Source organism: Rousettus aegyptiacus, unplaced genomic scaffold, assembly GCF_014176215.1.
Source record: "Rousettus aegyptiacus isolate mRouAeg1 unplaced genomic scaffold, mRouAeg1.p scaffold_m13_p_15, whole genome shotgun sequence".
NCBI classification, from domain to species: Eukaryota; Metazoa; Chordata; class Mammalia; order Chiroptera; family Pteropodidae; genus Rousettus; species Rousettus aegyptiacus.
Window position 1 is genome coordinate 58228487 of NW_023416290.1, and position 18648 is coordinate 58247134.

General features: G+C 62.7%; 1 protein-coding gene across 1 annotated transcript in view; it reads right to left on the reverse strand.

Moving 5' to 3' along the window:
- The window catches only part of COL22A1 (collagen type XXII alpha 1 chain), a 156673-nt gene that overhangs the window by 41254 nt on the left and 96771 nt on the right, over positions 1–18648 (reverse strand). The window contains exons 29-42 of the mRNA XM_016164294.2: positions 18054–18116; positions 17542–17595; positions 15671–15712; positions 14931–14963; positions 11908–11961; positions 11572–11625; positions 10854–10907; positions 10221–10274; positions 8736–8789; positions 6948–7043; positions 6470–6514; positions 2700–2786; positions 1832–1867; positions 460–513 (exon numbers count right to left, since the gene is read on the reverse strand). Coding sequence (XP_016019780.2) covers positions 460–513; positions 1832–1867; positions 2700–2786; positions 6470–6514; positions 6948–7043; positions 8736–8789; positions 10221–10274; positions 10854–10907; positions 11572–11625; positions 11908–11961; positions 14931–14963; positions 15671–15712; positions 17542–17595; positions 18054–18116 — 780 coding nt within the window. The remainder of the gene's footprint in view (positions 1–459; positions 514–1831; positions 1868–2699; positions 2787–6469; positions 6515–6947; positions 7044–8735; positions 8790–10220; positions 10275–10853; positions 10908–11571; positions 11626–11907; positions 11962–14930; positions 14964–15670; positions 15713–17541; positions 17596–18053; positions 18117–18648) is intronic.

An 18648-nucleotide genomic window follows, 5' to 3' on the forward strand; every position in this document is an offset into this window, starting at 1 on the left:
CCGGGGAGCTGGAGGTGCAGGAGACACACGTCCCCATCTTCCCGGGGCTCAGGCCCATCTTCCCGGGGCTCAGGCCTATCCGAGCGAAAGCCAGATTGTGGAGATGCGTGGGGGTTAATGAGCACCAGATACGTCTGTGGAAGTCCCTTGAAGGGAGAAAGCCATTCCAAGCTGGGGTCAGGAACAAGTCCACGGAGAATGGGGACCTCGCCGAGCGGAACTGTATGGGAGAGCCGGGAGCCGGCAGGGTCCTCGACGCGTAACCCAAAAGCGCACAAGATAAAACCAGACCGTACAAAATTAGAGGCCACAATCACAGAAGAGCGAACACCTGAAAATGTTTGTGGGCAGGGTGAGCGGGGGAACCAGGTCCTTGGGGGTTTCCTGGCGGAGGGGGCCGGGCTTCTGGGGGGGTCTGTAAGAACCTTGGCCAGGCCCGCACCGTCTCTCTTTACTTACATCGTGGCCAGCTGGTCCCTGGGGGCCGGGGAAGCCAGGTAAGCCTCGCGCTCCCTGAGGGAAGAAAAGAGAAGATGCCCCCAAAACAGTGTAAGCAAAATCAGGCCCGCTTTCCTTGGCCCGAGCTGGGTCTCCTGCATGAGCGTCTGCTGCTCTGAGGAGCCCGGTGTGAGGCGTGATGCGCGCTTACTCATCTCACCAGCCTCGTGGGGGTGGGCGTGCAACACGCACAGAGAACATGCTGGAAAACCTGCACGGTGAGCCTTGCTGCCCGGGCCCCGTCCGCAGGGCCCTTTCGTGAGTGGAAAGGGACAGCTCCTGCAGGGACACGGGCCTGGGCTCGAACCCTGGCCCACCTCGCCCCTGCGTCCCAGGGATAGCTGGGCCCAGGGGCTGCCGACCAGCTGAGCAAGTCGACCTGGGGTGACCCAGCACAGGGCCCAACCCTTCGGTGGCAGTTTTACTTTTACGAGAGAATCACTCTCATCCTGTCGGAAATTTCAGGACACTCTCAGGAATTGTCACGAATCCCTCTCATGATGGCCCTCGCTTCCTGTAGGAATTTTCCTTAAATAGATCTGCAAGTGGCCAAGGCTCTGTGTCCTCGCAGAATCCCGCCAGGCGGCTGCTCAGGGGCTGACCCTGCCTCTCCTGGGGCCTTCGCGAACCTCCCCTTCACCTCGACCCCTCCGCCAGGGGTCTGTCTCCTCCTCCTCTGCTCTCGCGCCTATCGGTTGGCTGCTCCGAGCCTCAGTTTTCTCATCTATAAAATGCGTATGAAAATCCCCTCTTTAGTTCAGAAATCACGTGCGTGAGCAGAATTAAACGTGCAACATGGAGCAAGGTACGGCATCGCCGGCCGTCACCAGGCGGCTCCTGCACTGGTGAGTTTGCGGGATCACGCCCTGCTGATGAACGGGCGCACGTGCTTGTCACCGGGCGCCGCCGGCCTGAGAACGAGCGTCCGCGAGCACTCGCCCAGGGCGCCCCGCACTCAGTCCGCCAGCTCCAACCGAGCCCGCCTCACCGAGGTTCTGCATTCGCTCCCGGTGATTGGGGGCGATAAGGCCAGGATTCAAAACTAGTACTTCTGGCCACGCGACAAACTCATGAAACCTCTGTCCTTCCGCGATGCGGAGATGCCACGAAGCGAAGCCAGTCTGTCTGGCCGAGGACAGCAGGGGCGTGCCGGGGTAGGTGACCCCGCCCCTCCCCAGTCTCCCACTCGGCAGGGCAGGCCCGGGGGAGTGTCCCATCGTTAACGCCAGGGGTTTTCTGAAACGACGTTAGTTCTAGCCACTCCGATTTAAAATTGATTTGACTAGGGCAGGATTTCTCCCATTGAAACCCAGCCCTTTCAATCATACTGTACCGGGGGTCCTTGATCTCCCGCTGGTCCAGACGGGCCCTAAAGAACAAGCAAACAATAAGTAAGCAAAGAGGAATGAAACATTCATGTAAACATGATGAGGTATTTATTTCTAAGCCAGGCCTGTCCTTCCTTCCTTCCTGCCTGCCTTCTTTTATTTATTTATTTATTTTTAACTTTTTAAGAGTTTATTTGAGCCAAACTGACATGAAGGTCTACTGCTAAAGGGAAAGACTGGCATGCCTAGGACTTGCCTTCTGTGTGGCTTGTGCCACTGGGAGTCCCAAGTGTTCAGAGAGGGGCTATTTCTGCGTGTGGAGGTATTCCGGCTAACACATTTAAAACAAAACGGAACAGCACGAAAGAACAGGAGTAGCACCAGCTGCCTCTCTTGACGTGCTAAGCGATCTAAGCAGCGGACGTCAAAGGCCATCGAAGGCCGGGAGCATCACAGGAGAGCCCAGCAGTCCTTGCGTGTCCCCCGATGGAGGCACACGGTACCTGTGCAGCCTCGCCAGAAACGTCACACCTGAGCCGAGGGGGCCCCTGGGCCCACGTACCGGTCTACAGGACGCAGGACACAGCGGCCTGTAAATTATTGAACTAGCCCAGTCCCCACCGCGGAGAGCTTCGTGAGCCCAGAACACCATCTCGTCTCATCAGTTAAAGAACCGTGAAGTGAAAAAAATAAAGAATGCAGGGAAAATCCATAGAGTTAAAAAAAAAAGAAAAAGAAAAAACAACTGCTGTTTATTTTTGGTTGGACAGACCCGGGGGCCGGTGACCCAGCCCCACGTTAGCTGAGTTTCTGCGTGTAGGCCCAGGGCACACTCGGGGGCCCACAGGGTGTGTGGTATGAGTGAGGACTCACCGGAGGGCCTGGAGGGCCAGCAGCTCCGACACCCGGGTCCCCACGGGTGCCAGGTAAGCCAGGGACCCCAGGTACGCCTCGGTCCCCCTAGCGAGAGAAAAAAGGAGACAGAGGTTAGTTCTGGGATGGAGGGGGCCACGGTTCCAATCCCAATGTCACTCTCCACCTGGCTCTCCACCACCTGGACTCTGTGCCCGCCACTCGCCCGGTCCACCACCCACCGGCCACGGCCACCAGCTGTGATGATGCGCCTTTCAGGGCTGACCATGCCCCAGCCTTGACCACAGCTCCAAATGTGACTGTAACAATACAACCCCCTGTGCGACACTGGGTGCTCCTCCAGACGTCACCATGCCCCGTCCTGACCACTCGGGACCCCCAGATTACTCGGGACCCGCATTTCAACTCGGTCCCCAAATCACCAGTAAATTAATTTGTCGCTTTACCAGCAATTTGCCAAGTGCCTATACTTTGTGGGTCACTTTTCCAGGGAGGGGTAGAGGCGACAGCGACTGAGATACAACCTTCACCTTCACGCACGGTGGGTTTAAGCTACGGCTTCGACACTGATTAACTGTTGACTTAAAAAGCCACAATTCCTCGAGCCTTCATTCTTTATTTACAAAGAATACATAATAATAGGGGCCGCCAGCCACATCGGCAGATGGCACGCTCCTTAAAGGAGATGACGCCTACCCAGTGCCTGGCATGGCACTTAACCTCGACGCAAGCTAGCCGCTGAGGTCACTGCTGCTTCCTGTACTTGTCACGCTGGACTTGGATGGGAAGAGAAAAAGGGGAAAGAAAGAGAACAATGGGAAGAAATTCTCTTTGCCAAGCTGAGACAGAATCATACCTTCTTATCGACAATTTCAAAATGCTCAGCCTCTGAAAACAAGTGCTTATGACAGCTCCACTGGCAGAAAATCCTGGCTTGTACTGACACAGGCGATTTACAATCTGCAGTTAGCCTGTTTTTGTTGTTGTTGTTGTTGTTGTTGTTGTTGTTGTTGTTTTATGGAAATCTACACAGTTCTGTTGCATCAATATTAACGAGTTCGATTAGGGATGCTGCCCGACACACCACAGTAAATGTTATGTAGTTTGCAAATTACTACCTTTCTAAATTCCAGAAGAAATTCAATCCGAAAACACACATGGCCCCGACAGATTTGTGTGAGACTGTGACGTATGTCAGATGAGCTGAAACGCAGCCAAGCCCAACACTGAAATGGCAGGTGACCTTGTTCCAGCCACCTGACGTCTCTGGGATGAGTTACCTCGCATGACAGAGGGAAAGAGCCGGGGAAGGTTGCGGACACGGGGGTGCGTACACCTTTTCAAATTAGCGCTTCGGTCCTCTTCAGACACACACCCAGCAGTGGAATCGCCGGGTCACGCGGTAGGGCGGCTCTACTTTTAATTTTTCTGAGGAGCCGCCCGACCGTGCTCCACAGCGGCTGTGCTCGCTTGCAACCCCAGCAGCGGGGCGCGAGGGCTCCCTTTTCTGCGCGTCCTTGTCAACACGTGTTGTTTGTGAATCTGCTGATGACAGCCACTCCAACACACAGCTGACGGCCAGCCGAGGAAGAAGTGGTACGTACAGGCTCAGCCATGAAAAAGAAGAAATCGTGCCGCTCGCGACGACGTGGCTGAACCGAGAGGGTCTCACGCGAAGTGAGATGAGCCAGACAAGGAAGCACGAACACCGCGGGGCCCCACTTACACGTGAGAGCTAAAGGGACACGTAGAACAGAGACAGACTCAGAGCTGCAGAGAGGCTGGCGGCCGCCGGATGGGGGGGGAGGGGCGCGAGGTGAGAAGGGGTGGGGGGGGCAGGAAGCGCGGCGGCAGTTACGGAACGAGCAGGAGGCGCAGGGCGCGCGGCACGGGGTGCAGCCCGCGACACAGCGCCAGGTGGGTGCCAGGCTGGCGGCGGGATCGCTTCGGAAGTCACGCGAGGTCTAACCGCTATGAGGTCTGCCTGAAACTCATGTAATGTTAAATGTCGACTGCAGTGGAAAAATAAAAGTTAAAAAAAAAAGATGGTTATGAGGAGCCAGTGAGATAATGTGCAGAAAACCGATTTCAGGTAGATCCTGGCATTGCTAGGCGAAACACTGCCTGATTAAATTTTATGTTCCTAATAATCGGTTTATCCTCCAGGCCCATAGGGGCCATGCCTCCCGAGGGCCGCCCTGGCCTCCGTCAACAGCGCGCTCCCAAAATCCTCTTCCACGTCCCAGACGGCGTCCTCTGTCTCTTTAGAATAACATGGGACGAGCGATTCTGGGAAACACGACAGGCTCCGGGCTGCCGGGAGATCGCATTGGTGCGCGTGGGGAGGGTGGGGAAGGGAGGCGGCCCAGAAACGGGGCGCGCGGTGGAAAGCAGAACGAACTACGAGTGACCCGGCCCGGGCCACGTCCGGCACCGGCAAGCTGCAGCGGTGGGAGGGGCGGGGAGGGAGACTTCGCGCTGGCAGCCGGGTGACTGCAGGCCCCGTGCTGGGACGACGCCGGCCCGGCCTGTCGCCCTGGGGTGGGGGGTACCACAACCGCTGTGCACCTCGAGACCCTCACCCATTAGAAAAAAGAACATGCTAGCAAATTCCCACGTCCCTTACAAACTCATTCCAAAGGTAAGAGGCAAGGGGACATCGAGTGTGACAGGTGCATCGTCGTGGTGTTGGAGGGAGCGGAGGACAGAACGCACATTAAACACACAGACGTGTCACAGCCATCCTAATCCTTCTGCATCTCGGTTCCTCTTCGAGACACTCAGCGCAGGCTTTCTCATGCTGTCTGCAGGATCAGCTTGCCTCTGCCCTTCCCCGAGGCTGTTCCCCGCGCACGGGAAGCCCTGGCCCCTGCACACTAAGCCACTCCTACAGGAAGCATAAGCCTCTTGCCTTTCGGTCAGCTAGCTTGCAGGCAGCTGAGCTAGGAACATAACCCAGTTCCGTACAAAAGCAAAGCCTGTTTATTTTGCTAGACATGGTGTCACGAGAGAAAGAAGGCGTCTTTGAGAGTCTTTGCAGTCATAGTCATTAGGATGGGCTAAGAGCGTGCCCCTGGAAACCTTTGTAGCTCGCTTTAACCCGCCACGGGCTTTCAAGTCGGCACCCGGGCCAGCACCACGGCCAGGCGCATGGCACGGCGGGCCCGGTCTCCGACCGCCTCGCTCTCCAACTGAAGACCTCTCTGAATTCCAACCTACCTTCCCAATGCCAGTCGACTACGAGACAAACTTTATTTCCAAACCACATTCTAACTCACAAACAAAATGGCCATTTGTTGACACATCTCGTGTTTTAAATGGGAGGAAGTATTCGGCCAAAGAAAGAGCGTGACTCGCCTGGGTCCCCTGGAATGAAACCGGCTGGTCAGCTGGACCCTGGGTCAAGGCTGTCCGCGCTGCCCCACCCAGGGTCTGGCCTGCCCCTCGATCCTGCAGCGCTGCCCCCACCCGCCCACCGTCACTGTGTTAACCTCCTAGAACGTGGGGACCACCGTCCACCACAGTCAGACTAACGATGCAAGGAGCAAGGCTGCTGAGAGCAATCGCTCCGCCGGTGCAAAGCGTCGTCTGCAACCTCAGTCAGCTCCGCCTGTGTGGCGAGGACGGCGTGGAGCCTCGAGCCCAGAGGGGTGTGACGCACGGAGGCACGTGGGAGTGGGCGAGGTGACCGGGGGGCTTAAGGACAATTCCCCAAGGTCCCCTTCCAAGTGCAGCCATGGCACCCACGCTTTGCTTGGATGAACACCTACCTTGGCTCCAAGAGGTCCGGGCAAGCCAGGTGGCCCACGGAGTCCCTGGGGAGGTGAAGAACACAGGCATGATCATGGAACCAGGAGCGAGTCCGTCTGGGCGCCCCGCGTTGTTGTGGGGGACACAGATACATGGGCGCCTGTGGCCCTGTGTGACGGAAACCTGTCCTGGGGCCGCGAGGCCCCAGGGTGTAAATTCTGACTGCCACCTACTGCCTCTCTGTGGCCTTGGGCAAATCCCCGTCCCTCCCCCTTCGCGAGCCCGCTTGCCCAGCTGAGGCCCATGCCGCCGGCTCCCGCAGAGGGCGCGGCCGTGTCTGCAGCCGGGCCTCACCCGCCTGCAACGCGCAGGGCTGCCTCGCTCCCCGGCCCGCACTCGTCTTCTGCAGGGTCCAGCCGGCGGGTCTTTTCTGCTCTCCCCCTTTCTAAGTCAGGCCTGGCTGTCAGAGGTGCAGAAACCCCCAGACCCGAAGCTTACCGGCTCTCCGTCCTTCCCCGCTCCAGGGGTCCCGGGGGTTCCGGGGGCACCAGGATCACCTCTGGGGCCAGCTGGCCCCGGGCTCCCCTCTTCGCCCTGAAAAGAAAAGTGGGTGGCTTCTGGGATCGAGTGCAGGCAGAGGGTTAGCCTTCCAATGTGAACCAGCCCGTGGGGGGGTGGCAGGCATCCTGGTGACACCCCGTTTCAGGGTGTCACCCCTTCAGAGGGCCCAGAAAGGTGGACTATGTGGCATGTGTAACAGGTTGGGCTGTGCTCCCCAAATTCCTATGCTGAAGTCCTCAGCCCAATACCTCTACTTAGAAACAGGCTCTTTGCAGATGTAATTAAGTCGGGCTAGCTGTGGTCACGCCGGAGTCGAGTGGCCCCGAATCCCACATGAACCGAGGCGAGGGGCCGGGGCCTCTCCAAGCCCAGGGCGGGGCTGCTTCCTCAAGCCTCAGGCCAGCCATGGCACAGGGGAGCGGGAGCCCGAGTGGCAGCAGGGCCTAGGCCTCCGCAGGCACTCGGTTCAGGCACTCGGTTCCGGCCCAGCACCTGGACCTCGGCCTGCACTGCGCTCAGCGGCGGCTGGCGCCCCCTAGGGGCGGATGTGCCGACAGCACACGGATCTGCTCCTCTGCCCGCCAGTCCTCAGCAAACCCCTAATTCCTCAGTGGCCCCTGCGGGGGGTCAGCGCCCCACTGAGACACGCCCAGATCGAGCCCAACCTTCAGACCCACGTGGCCTGTTCCAGGCAGAGCGGACGGGCCAGGGTTTTTCTCCCTCGCTTATCCTGGGTGCTCTACGGCCATGACTGCCGTCTAAGATGGTATTTTTTTTTTTTGAAAAAAGAAAACTATAGTACCTGCACCACTTAAAGGAGTGATCATTTTATCTTTCCTGTTTCAGAAAATTTAACAAGAACAGATGTAACATCTGCACGCTGGCAGGAAGGCACAATTTTAAAACACTCGTGTCAGTAAATGGTTAACTGAGGAGGAAGGTTATCAGCCAACCCGCGGGAAGCAGGCTGGGGCCTGAGGGTCACAAGCTCAGTAGCAACTCTTAATTCTCACAACCTGTGCCCAGCATGCCATCGTCCCCACTTGACGTATGAGAAAACCCAGGTGCACAGAGGGCGCCTGCGGCCACGGTGTCTCGTCCTGGGCACAGTGACATTCGGGCGGCTCAGCCCTGCTGCGGCGGGAGGGGCGCTGCCCCGGGACTCTGAGGTTTTCAGCGGAGTCCCCGGCCCGGCCCGCCACATGCCAGACGGCAGCTCCCCGCCACCAGCAGGCGTGGGAGACGCTTCCTAAAATGCGCAGTCGGAGAAACGGAAATGGGACTTCAAAAGCCTGTGGCTTCTCTGTCCCCGGGGTGCTGGCGGGGTGCTGGCGTTCGGGGGGACACCGCGTCTCTCTCCCTCATAAGTTAGGCTCTCCCTCTCAGCTTGGGAAGCTCGAAGCACGCGCTCGCGGGTTAGTGGGATGGTCACCGGGAGCGCTGAGCAGCGGGGACCCGGGACCTGGCGTCAGACAGGCCCAGCTCTGCGGCCCCCGGGCTGGGAGTGGAGGGCGAGTCGGTGCGCCTCAGAGCCTCGGCCTCCACACGGCGGCCGGGCCCCGTCGGCGAGACGGGGCTGCCGTAGGCGCGTGGATGGCTGCAGGGCCTCCTCTCCCCCTTCCCCTCGGACGGCCCCTGCCCGAGCAGCCCGGCCCCTCCGTCCCTGCTGCCCAGACGTCGAGATGACATGCTGCGTGTCAAGGGGTCGCGCTGTGCCTTCCTTACCTTCTCGCCGCGCTCCCCGTCCTTCCCAGGGGGCCCTCTGACGCCAGGGAGGCCCTGGAGGGAAAAAGGGCATTGACGGGGTCAAGAGCAAGACGGTTTGTGGCCCCCGGAGAAGGGGGACCAGGTCAGCGACTACAGCTCGGTCCCTACTCGTCCTCATCCCGAGGCCGCGCTGCCCCCTCCCTGCTCTGCTCCGGGTCCTTGCACGCCACCCTTGCACACCTGAGCTCCCAGCACGCAGGCGTGGGCTGCCCACGCCCCGCCCAGCCCCCGGGCTGCGGCTCTGAGCGCCTGGCTTGGAGGGGACACCGGGGAGGACCAGGACGGCCTGAGAACACAGGCTTGGCATAGAGACCTGCCCCGCCGGTGTCCGCAGTGGCCGGAGGTGGCTCTGAGACGAGCCTCAGTGCACGTGCTCCAGAGACACGGCCGGAGGGAGGGGCGGGGGGCAGGACGGCGGGTGGGGTGGGGTGGGCTGAGACACCGGGGTCCGTCCGCGGGGACTCTGGGAGCCAGCGAGGACGCAGCCTCAGAGCAGAGCCAGCAGGCGGGGAGCTGGCATTTCTACACCTGTCAGTCGGGGCTGCTTCTGGTGGACCCACTGGCCACGTGTCGCGTGGCCGGACAGCGGGGCCTCTGCAGGCCAGGAACGCCGGCCCCTGCGAGTCAGTGGCAGGCGCTGAGGGGTGGCAACAGGCAATGTCCCAACACATCTACAACAACCGCCAGTGACACGACAGAGCCTGCCCGTGCCTCAGTTTCCCCATGTAAAGCAGGGGCGGCGACAGCGCCCACCCCCGGCCTGCGAGGGCTGAACGGGGCGACATGCGCCGAGCGCTCGGCCAGGGCCCGGCACCCGTGGCGCCCGGTGTTCGCCCTTCGACCCGCTACGAGCGTCACCCGTGAGGGTGACAACTGCTCCTTTGGGAGCACGTGCTCTGTTGCCCTTGACGAGGTGCCCCTGGCCGTCACTGCACAACGTCGAGGTGACGTCAGCGTCTCCGGGGGCCTGGGAGCTCGCACAGGGAGGCGGCGCCTCGGCACGTCCACACTGCCCGCCCAGGTGAGAAGCCCAGGCCTCAACCGGAGGCCCACACGGGCTGCACAGCCAGCCGGGGGCAGAGCTGTGACTCAAGTCCGGCCCCCCCAGTCAGTGGTCAGGCCCCCCCCAACTTCTTCAGGTTCATTTGCATCTTCTAAGGAAAACTCGGTTGCTGACTCCAACATCAGTGACCTTCACAGACTTTGTGCAGTTACGACGCCACCGTCATTTACCACCAGGAGACCTGGGGAGCCACCTAAGGCCTCCGGTTTCTGCCTTTCCATGTGGCCTTTGCTGGGACATCGGTTTCTCCGTCTGTAAGATGGAGTGGGGATGCCCACACACCTGAGTTTCAGGGGGACAAAAAAGCTAACGTGCTGGGCGTGCATCGTAGATCCACGAGTGTCAGTGCCCCTGGCCCCAGTCACCCCCAGACTACTCACCACGCTTCCTGGGGGGCCGCTGGGACCGACGGGGCCTACAGGTCCGGGGGCGCCCTGTTTGGAGGCAGCAGGAGTTTAGAGGGGCCCGTGGTCCAGACCGCACACCCCCGTCTCTCTCCGAACCTGCCTTCTGCTCCCCACCCGGCAACTTGCAGAAGATAAGATGAACCTCCTCTCGCTCGAGTGCGCAGCACCCTAACCAGCCAAGCCTCAGACGAGTGGGAGCTGGCACAGAGGCGGGGGGCAGGAGGGCAGAAGGACTCTGGGAGGTCCCTTAGGGCGCAGAGGTGACAGAGGAGGGTGTGTGTGTGTGCGTGTGCGTGCGCGTGACGTGCACACGAGCACGCTTCTCGGAGCCACACCCGTGTGCGAGCGGGCACCTGTGCGGGGTGTGTGTCACCGTGTGCGGAAGGGGCGTGAGCACACGGGCAGGGCCCTGCCAGGCTCGGACTGGTCTCTGAAAGGGACCTCTGGGTCTTCGGGGCTCGAAGGGCCCCCAGCGCCCCGAAGCCGCTCGAGTGTGGGCTGCACCTTGTTGGCTCCGCCCCGTCGGCCCAGAGCTGTGAGCCGAGGGTCCTCGCCTCCTCCATGGGGCACCCCCCACCTCGAGAAGGCGGGCAGGGAAGAACTCACAGGGTGTCCAGCTGCGCCGGGCGCTCCCTGTGCACCTTCTTGTCCCTTGGGACCCTGCACGGAACATGAAAGACAGAGGTGAGACATCATCGGTGACGCCGTCCTCGTCCCCATGCAGGGCGCCTTGGGGACACCTTGCTCATGAGAATCGATCTGAACTGAGAGCGCGGGGAGCAGGGACGACAGGTGCGGGGGTCACGCCTCCCGGCCGCGCACTGCCGCCTGGCACTTTGCTCCATCCCCGCCGCCCCGGGACAGGACGGCTCAGGCACACACGGCGGGCCTGTGGCTCTGGGATCTGAGCCCAGACAGGTCACTGCAGAGGAACTCCCCAGGGAACCTGAACCCCTGTCCAAGGAGGAGCCAGCTAAGAAGCCGAAACGGAGAAGAACAACAAAATCGAAATGCTCACACACACTGGGCTGTCGTTAGACCAGAGCTGCCCTCAGGGCCGTGCCGCGGAAGAGCTCCCGGCCCCGCCCCGCACCCCTGGCCCTGCCCCGCACCCCAACACTGAGCGCAGCGGGCACTGAGTCCTAAACTGACATCAAGGGGTCCAGAGGCGGGGCCCCGGGCTGCATTTCAGGGTGCTTTGGGAGAGCGTCTGTGCCCCTGGGTGCTGGGCTGACCTCGGCCAGCACCGGGGCAGCACCCGTGAGGGGCAGAGGGGGGGGCATTAACGGGTCTGGGCCCACAGGGGCAGGCAGGGTTTTCTTACCGGCAGCCCCGGGGCTCCGGGAGGCCCCAGGTCTCCAGGACGGCCCTGTGACCCCTGCAGAAGAGACAAGCCAGTGGTGAACGGACCCATCACCCTCGTCCCGAGGAGACGGGTGGGGGTGGACACACGCCCTGGGTGTGAGTGGGGATCCACGGCTGGGGGCACATCTGGGAGCCCCGAGGGAGGAAGGGGCTACATTTGGTTCAGCGGGCTCTTGTGGGTGGGCGATGCAGCCGCTCGGCCCTCGGACGTCCCGTCTCCGGGAACCAGCCACGCAGGGGGCTGGGCACGGGGCGCGGGGGACGGGGCACGGGGCGCGGGGCGCGGGGCACTCACCGGTTCCCCCGGCGGGCCGCGGTCGCCCTGATCTCCCTTTGGACCTTGCTCCCCCTGTTGGTGGAGAAGCAGAATGCAGCAGGAGGGCCGGCCTGCCAAGACCCACCCCGCAGACCCGCCCCCAGACTCGCCCCGCAGACCCGCCCACAGACCCGCCCCGCAGACCCGCCCCGCAGACCCGCCCCGCAGACCCGCCCCGCAGACCCGCCCTGCCCCCACCAAAGGCCGCGCCCTCCTGCGGTTCGCTCCTCCCACCCCACTGGGACTCTGACCCACTCTTACTCATCCTTCAGGTCTAAGGTCAAGAATCGCTTCCTAGGGAAACTGAACCCCAGACCGGGCCGAGCCCCCCCTTAGGGACATGCTCGGCGGCGCCATTTCTCCTCTGTGGCCTTATGACGGCCACACTTTCACACTTTTTTGCACGTTTCGATTCCTGGCCCCTCCGGCCCAGAGCCTGGCAAGCAGTAGACCACCAATGAAAGACGATGTGAGAATGCAGTGGGGGCCCTGGAAGCGTCTAGAAGGCAGGTGCAAACATCGGAGCTGGGGAGCCTGGGGTGGGCTGGTCAGCCTTCCGGGGGCGGGGGCCGGCCCCGCGGCTCCTGCCTGTTGCCCTCGCCCAGGCCGCTCTCCGCCCCCAGTGTCTGCAGGGCCCGGGGCGGCTCCTCGCGCCGCGCATCAACCGCATCATGCGCATCAACCGCATCATCCGCATCATCCGCATCATCCGCATCGTGCGCATCATCCGCATCGTGCGCATCATCCGCATCTTCCGGTGAGGGGAGCGGCAGGAGCACAGCACCGACCCGCGCCCGGCTCCAGACGGCTGCTCGGCGGAGCGCTGCGCGGTGCGGGCACCCAGCTCTCCCGCCGACGCGAGTTCACTCCTTCTAGACGTGTGGTTTGCAGCCAGCTCGGAAGAACACGCTCTGCCGCCGCCAGCGACGGCGCCTTCATTCCTAGCACGGTGTCCTCCCAGAAAACGTCCCATGCTGGGGACCCGTGAAACGCTTTGGTCCCGACGTCACCCGCAGCATGCTTCGTGAAGACAGAGGGCTCACGGGGTCAGTTCAAGTGGTGAACCCAGGAGCCTGCGAGGCGCTGAGGGTGGCAGGACCCACGAGCGGTCAGGCCAGAGGAGGGACCCTGGGGACGCACAGGCAAACGCTCCAGCCAGGTCCCGTGCCGGGCCTCGGGGTCAGAGGCAGCACCCGCCGGCCGGGGCACGCTGCGCACCCCTCGCCCGCTGCTGGGTGCAAGCGCCTGGCCAGTCCTGCTCCCCTCTGACTGCCCTGCTGGCCAGGTCGGCTCAGCAGGTCCTGCAGACTTGGCACTGGCCGGGAGCCCTGGAAGATGCCTTTGCAGGCAGAGCAGTGGCGGAACCAGGCTGCCCGGAGCCTTGGGGATGGCGGCTTCTGAAACACCCGCGGGCCGGCGGCTTGCGAAGCCGGCTTGAGTTCTCAGCTGTAACGTCCCCCAGGCCAAGGCCGCCTGTCCCCACCCCCCCCTCCAGCTGAGGAGTGTGTGCTACCTGACTTCTCCAGACCCGCACACCATCCTACGGCGGAGCCGAGCGCTCCACGGACCACCAGCCACCACCGCGCGCCCGGAGGCCTCCCAGGGCGGTCACCAGCGCACCCCAGGAGCTCCTCACCCCACAGTCAGGCGCTTTCTCCAGGCCCTCCCCACCCTTTCTCGTCCCTAATTCTGCTGCACGCTTCGCGCCCGTGTGCAGGACCCAGACGGCACACGCCTGAGGAGAGCAGGGAGAGGTCCACAGAACGCTTCTCAAAACCATCGATACTAACACGGTTACCATGGTGACGAGGCTGGCCCAGAGCGATCGTGCCATAATCCACAATGTGTGTGCATACATGTATGTTTTTACAGGCTCAATTTCCTTGCTTTGCATCTGAGAGTGGCTTCCTGGTTGCTGCAAAGTTCAGACCCTACAGGCAGGCGTCACCCGTGGGATTCGGAGGGGGGGCCCAGCAGGCCCCAGCTCCCACTCGCGTGCCTCCCACTGAGACGCCTTGGAAATCATCTTTTGGGGAGCAGTTCCTGTAAGAAGAGGCTGGACCTGTAGACTGTGTCAGGCTTGAGGGGCTCAGGATGGACCCGGGCAGGGAGGCCGGGGGGTGAAGGGCCGGGAGGCAAGGTGCAGATGGCGGTGGTCCCGGCAGAGGGCACGACGGGCGGGGTAGTGTGCCGTGGGTGCTGCCGCCCGGGGACTGGTGAGCTTTGAATCTCGGCAGCAGGTGGGGACAGCCAGGGCCTCTGGCTGGCACCTCTGTCTCGGTTCCCGCCTCCAAGGCTGGCCCTCTGCAAGAGGCGTAGCCTCTCCGAGCCGCGGGGTCACGCCGGCTGTGCAGCAGGCACATCCTCGGGGTGCGTGACGCCTGCCCTGGCTCTGCCGTGCTGCGGGCGCTCACGCCGTGCCCCTCCGAGTCCTCCTTTTCAGAGCGGGGGACAGAGCGCAAACGTTGGCGCGAGGGCGTCTTCTGGCCTCCACGTGGCAAGGCCCATGGCAGCCGAGGACGCTTATTTCCAGGAGAGCCATCCGTGAGACGTTTCAGTGATGGCGAGCCTCCCTTCCTGCCCAGCGTTTCCGTCTTGATGAGGGGCCACGAGACCCCTACCTGGCCACACCTGAAGCAGGCCTGTGTCCACTGTCCTCTGAACAGCCCCTCGTGGACCGGGGTGCCCTCGGGGCCCTTCACTGCTGACACCCGATCATCAATCTTCTGCCATCTCACAGGATGACTCTGCTCTCCTCGAAACCACGGCGCCTCCGTGTGCACTGAGTTACATTCGCCCGGGGAGAGGTCTGCCCTTGGCCCTGGTGTTCCTGGGGGTGACACCCAGGCCCCTGCCTGACACTGTAGCCTTATAGGGCCCGTCCCTGCCAGCCACCAGGACAGGGTCTGGAAGCCCAGGTACCCGGCGGTGGCTCCCGGAACACCCAGGGAGTCGCGAGCCAGGCTGAGGGCAGCGGGCGGCACCAAGTAGCCACTACTTACTGGCATCCTCGGGTGCGGGGTGAACAGGGGCGTCTGAAAGGGAACCAGAGAGGAGAGAGGCGAGTCGGCTTCACAGACCCGCCTCCGGGGGCTACCAGGTGGGACGGCCTCGGCCTCCCCTCCGCTGATTACTAGTTTTGACTGTTAGAATCACGTATTTCTTTGAGGTTCCTGAGCACTGATTACGACAGGAAAGCAGAGCTTGGATGTGGGGACCCCGGAGTCGCACGGCCTGAGCTCAAGCCCCGTCCTCCCCGCCTAAAAACTGTGTGACCTCGGAAAGCCGTCAGCTTGCGCGTCCTCATCCGTAAGATGGGGATGAGACGTTCTCCGCTCGGGGCGCGGGGGGTGGGAACCCGTGCCCGTCCCGGAGCTGTGCCCGGGACGCAGGGGCCATCGGTGTCTCAATTCCACTATCAGGGTCTCTGGCGATGACTCAGGTGACAAGGAAACCGGGACGAGGGGGCTCCGGGCGCGGAGAGCGCAGCTTACGCGAACTCTGTCTCGGCACACACAGACCCCAGGCTGGCCCGTGGGGCCTCGGGCTCGCCGGCCCAGCTGCGTTAGGCGCCTCCCAGGGTGATGTCCTCCCCAGCTATGTGCTCGGGGTTATAAAGCCGAGGGACAGCCACGGGCTGCTGGCCGACTATTAAAGGGGTGTTTATAACTAAGCGGCGCGTCTGTGGGCAGTGGTGCCCCAGTGTGCTCGGAATTCGAAGGTGAGAAGCAGAGTGACTTACGGTTCCGGGTGCTCCAGGCGGGCCCACTGGGCCGGCTTCGCCCTGGACGGAGGAAAGAGAGAAGCGTGACCAGCAGTCCTGAGAACTGCCTGCCTCTCCTGGGACGCCCGTCCCCAGACAACAGAGCCACCTACTCTGCGTCTACCTGGATGGATGGATGGATGGATGGATGGATGGATGGATGGATGGATGGATGGATGGGTGGATGGATGGATGGATGCATGCATGCATGGATGGATGCATGGATGGACAGACGGACGGATGGATGGATGCATGCATGCATGCATGGACGGACAGACGGACGGACGGACGGATGGATGGATGGATGCATGGATGGACAGATGGATGGATGGATGGATGGATGGATGCATGCATGCATGCATGCATGGACGGACAGACGGACGGATGGATAGATAGATGCATGGATGGATGGATGGATGCATGGATGGACGGATGGATGGATGGATGGATAGATAAGACAGATGATAGACAGATGACAGATATATAGACAGATGCAGACAGGTTCCAGTTTATAAAACGGTGCGGACCTCTGACAACCTCATGCTCTGCGCAGCGCGGGGCGCCTGCCTCGCCTCACACCCACGCGCAGGGCCGCGGCAACATCCCGGCTCTGGGCCCTGCCCGTCCCGCACTGAAGGGAGCGGGCTGTTCTCGGGGGCCTGATGGGACAGCACTCACCCCGTAAGCAACGCAGGCTTGGGAGTCGAACCTCCTAAGCTTGAAGCCTAACTCTGCCGTCTTACGCATCATTTTACCTCTTTGGGCTTGTTTTCCTCTTTGCAAGATAATGATAACAGCACACGCGGCTCACAGCACCGCATGGGACTGAGTAAGAGCCTTGTCGGCAGGACCCGACAAGTGGGAAGCCGCTGTCATGTCTGTCCTCAGGAAAGGACGCCACGGCTGCTCCACGCGGCAGGGACCACGGTGCAGGAACCTGGTCCCCGAGACCCGCCACGGCGACGGGGCCGGCCTCTCCGGCCAGTGTGCCCCCGCAGCCCGGGCTGGCTCTGCGGCAGGCCTCCCGCACGAGGAGGTCAGAGGGCGGGAGGAGCCACGCCGGCTTAGGGAGGCGCTCGGTGAGCAACCACGCGATGAGGAGCGGCAGCTCCGCCCCATCTGCTGTCATCAGTCCCACTGCGCGCGCGGGGCCCTTAGTGCCGGGTGCTGGCCCGAACGCCTGTGACGCGCAGACACTTCAGGGCTCCCCCCTTACAGACAAGGCCACTGAAGCCCAAGACCACGGCCCGCGAGCGGCCGGGCCCGGGTTTAAATTCAGACTCTGAGCCCTTAGCTGCGCTGCAGCACCCCGACCGCACTCACCGGAGCTCGGGACCGGCTCGGCGCCACTCGCCTTGCCTGGGTTCACACTTCTGTCCCTCCCACCGCCGACCTTGTTCTCCGGACCAATCTCACCTGAGCCGACGGACCCTCCAGCAAAAAGCCCAAGGTCTGCAGCTGAGGGGCCCCAGGCGGATGTAAGGGAGCGGAGGGCCGGAGGGGAGACTCGACTCCAACCCAGAGGGCCTGCCCGGCCCCGGCCCCGGGGAAGAGCCGGCCCCTCCTCGGAGCTGGGGGGCGGAGGGGGGGTGTGGGGCTGGGGCGGGGCGGGCCGCGGGCAGCTCTCTGACTTGGAGAGAAGAGGTTCGGGGAGAAGGGGCTGTGGGGTCTGGGCTCAGCGCACGGGCTTCTCTGCCCAGCTCCCGCTGTTCCGCTCTCAGCAGCCCTCGCCGAGCGGGGCGCATGGCCACACCCACTTGGCCCTCTCCCCACCGCGGGCCGCTCAGGTCGGCGCCAGAGGGAGGATCTGCCGCTTGTGTGACCGACGACAGCGCGACAGCAGCCCCTACCTTGTCACCGCGGTCACCCTTCTGTCCCGGGAGGCCCAGGTCGCCTTTCTCTCCCTGCAGCAAAGATGACGGCAGGAAGCGTCAGAAGCCGACTGAGCGTGACGCCAGCCGCGTCCCCGGGAGCGGCGGGACCCTGGACGAACCCCTTTGCCCCCCGACCTGCTCCTGCCTCAGCAGGAAATGCCGGGAAGCCCGACCCCAGGGGGCGCCCTGCCAGCGAGGGCGCAGCAGCTGGTTCTGCACTTGGCACCAACAGATGCCGCCCCCCCCCATCACGTCCATCTGAAGATGCCCCCCCTCCGCCGAGACCTCTCAGCCACCTCTCGCCCCAGCTCGCAGACCACAGCAGCCTGTTCCCCCCCCCACCCCGTTATTTTCCATGAGCTCTGGGGAAACACCCTCGAACCCTGGCCCAAATCCCACCCCTCCCCAAGGGACTGGGCTCCAAAGGGGGCTGCTGTCCAAGGGCGCGGGCGAGGTGGCCCTGGCGGGGAGGCGCCGCCCCCACTCACCCGTTCTCCTCTCTCCCCACGCAGGCCCGGGAATCCTGGGGCGCCCGGGAGCCCCGCCTGCCCCTGTGGAGACAACACAGCCCGCCGGTCAGCTCGCCCCAGGGAGGCTGTGCCCGGCCTGGCCACGGGACGCCTGCTCCCGACGCCCTGCTCTCCAGCCCCCCGAGCGCCTGGCTTGGTGGAGGGGGCGCAGCAGTGGAGAAGGGGGCTCCGGGGGGTGTGCTCACGGGGGGTCCCCACTCCCAGGACCCGCCTGGCCTCCCGTGTCTGCTCCTCGCCCTTCGGGGCTCAGACACAATGTCGCCTCCCGGACACCTTTCCCGGCACTCCCCAGGTCTCAGCGCGGGGGGCCTCCTGCGCCCTCCGAGCCGCACCTACTCGATGCCTCGTGGTTCATGGTCGTGAACCGTGCCCAACACAGTGACAGATGCCCAGGACGTGCCGATAGTTACCAGGTGATTGTATGAAAGCATGGAATGAATTTGCTGAGCCCCCGGACGGCAACTGACACAGGCCTAGTGTGTGTGCATGAATGAATGAATGAGTGAGCGAGTGAGTGAAGCATGGAGGGAAATCGACGGGCGAGTGACAGTAT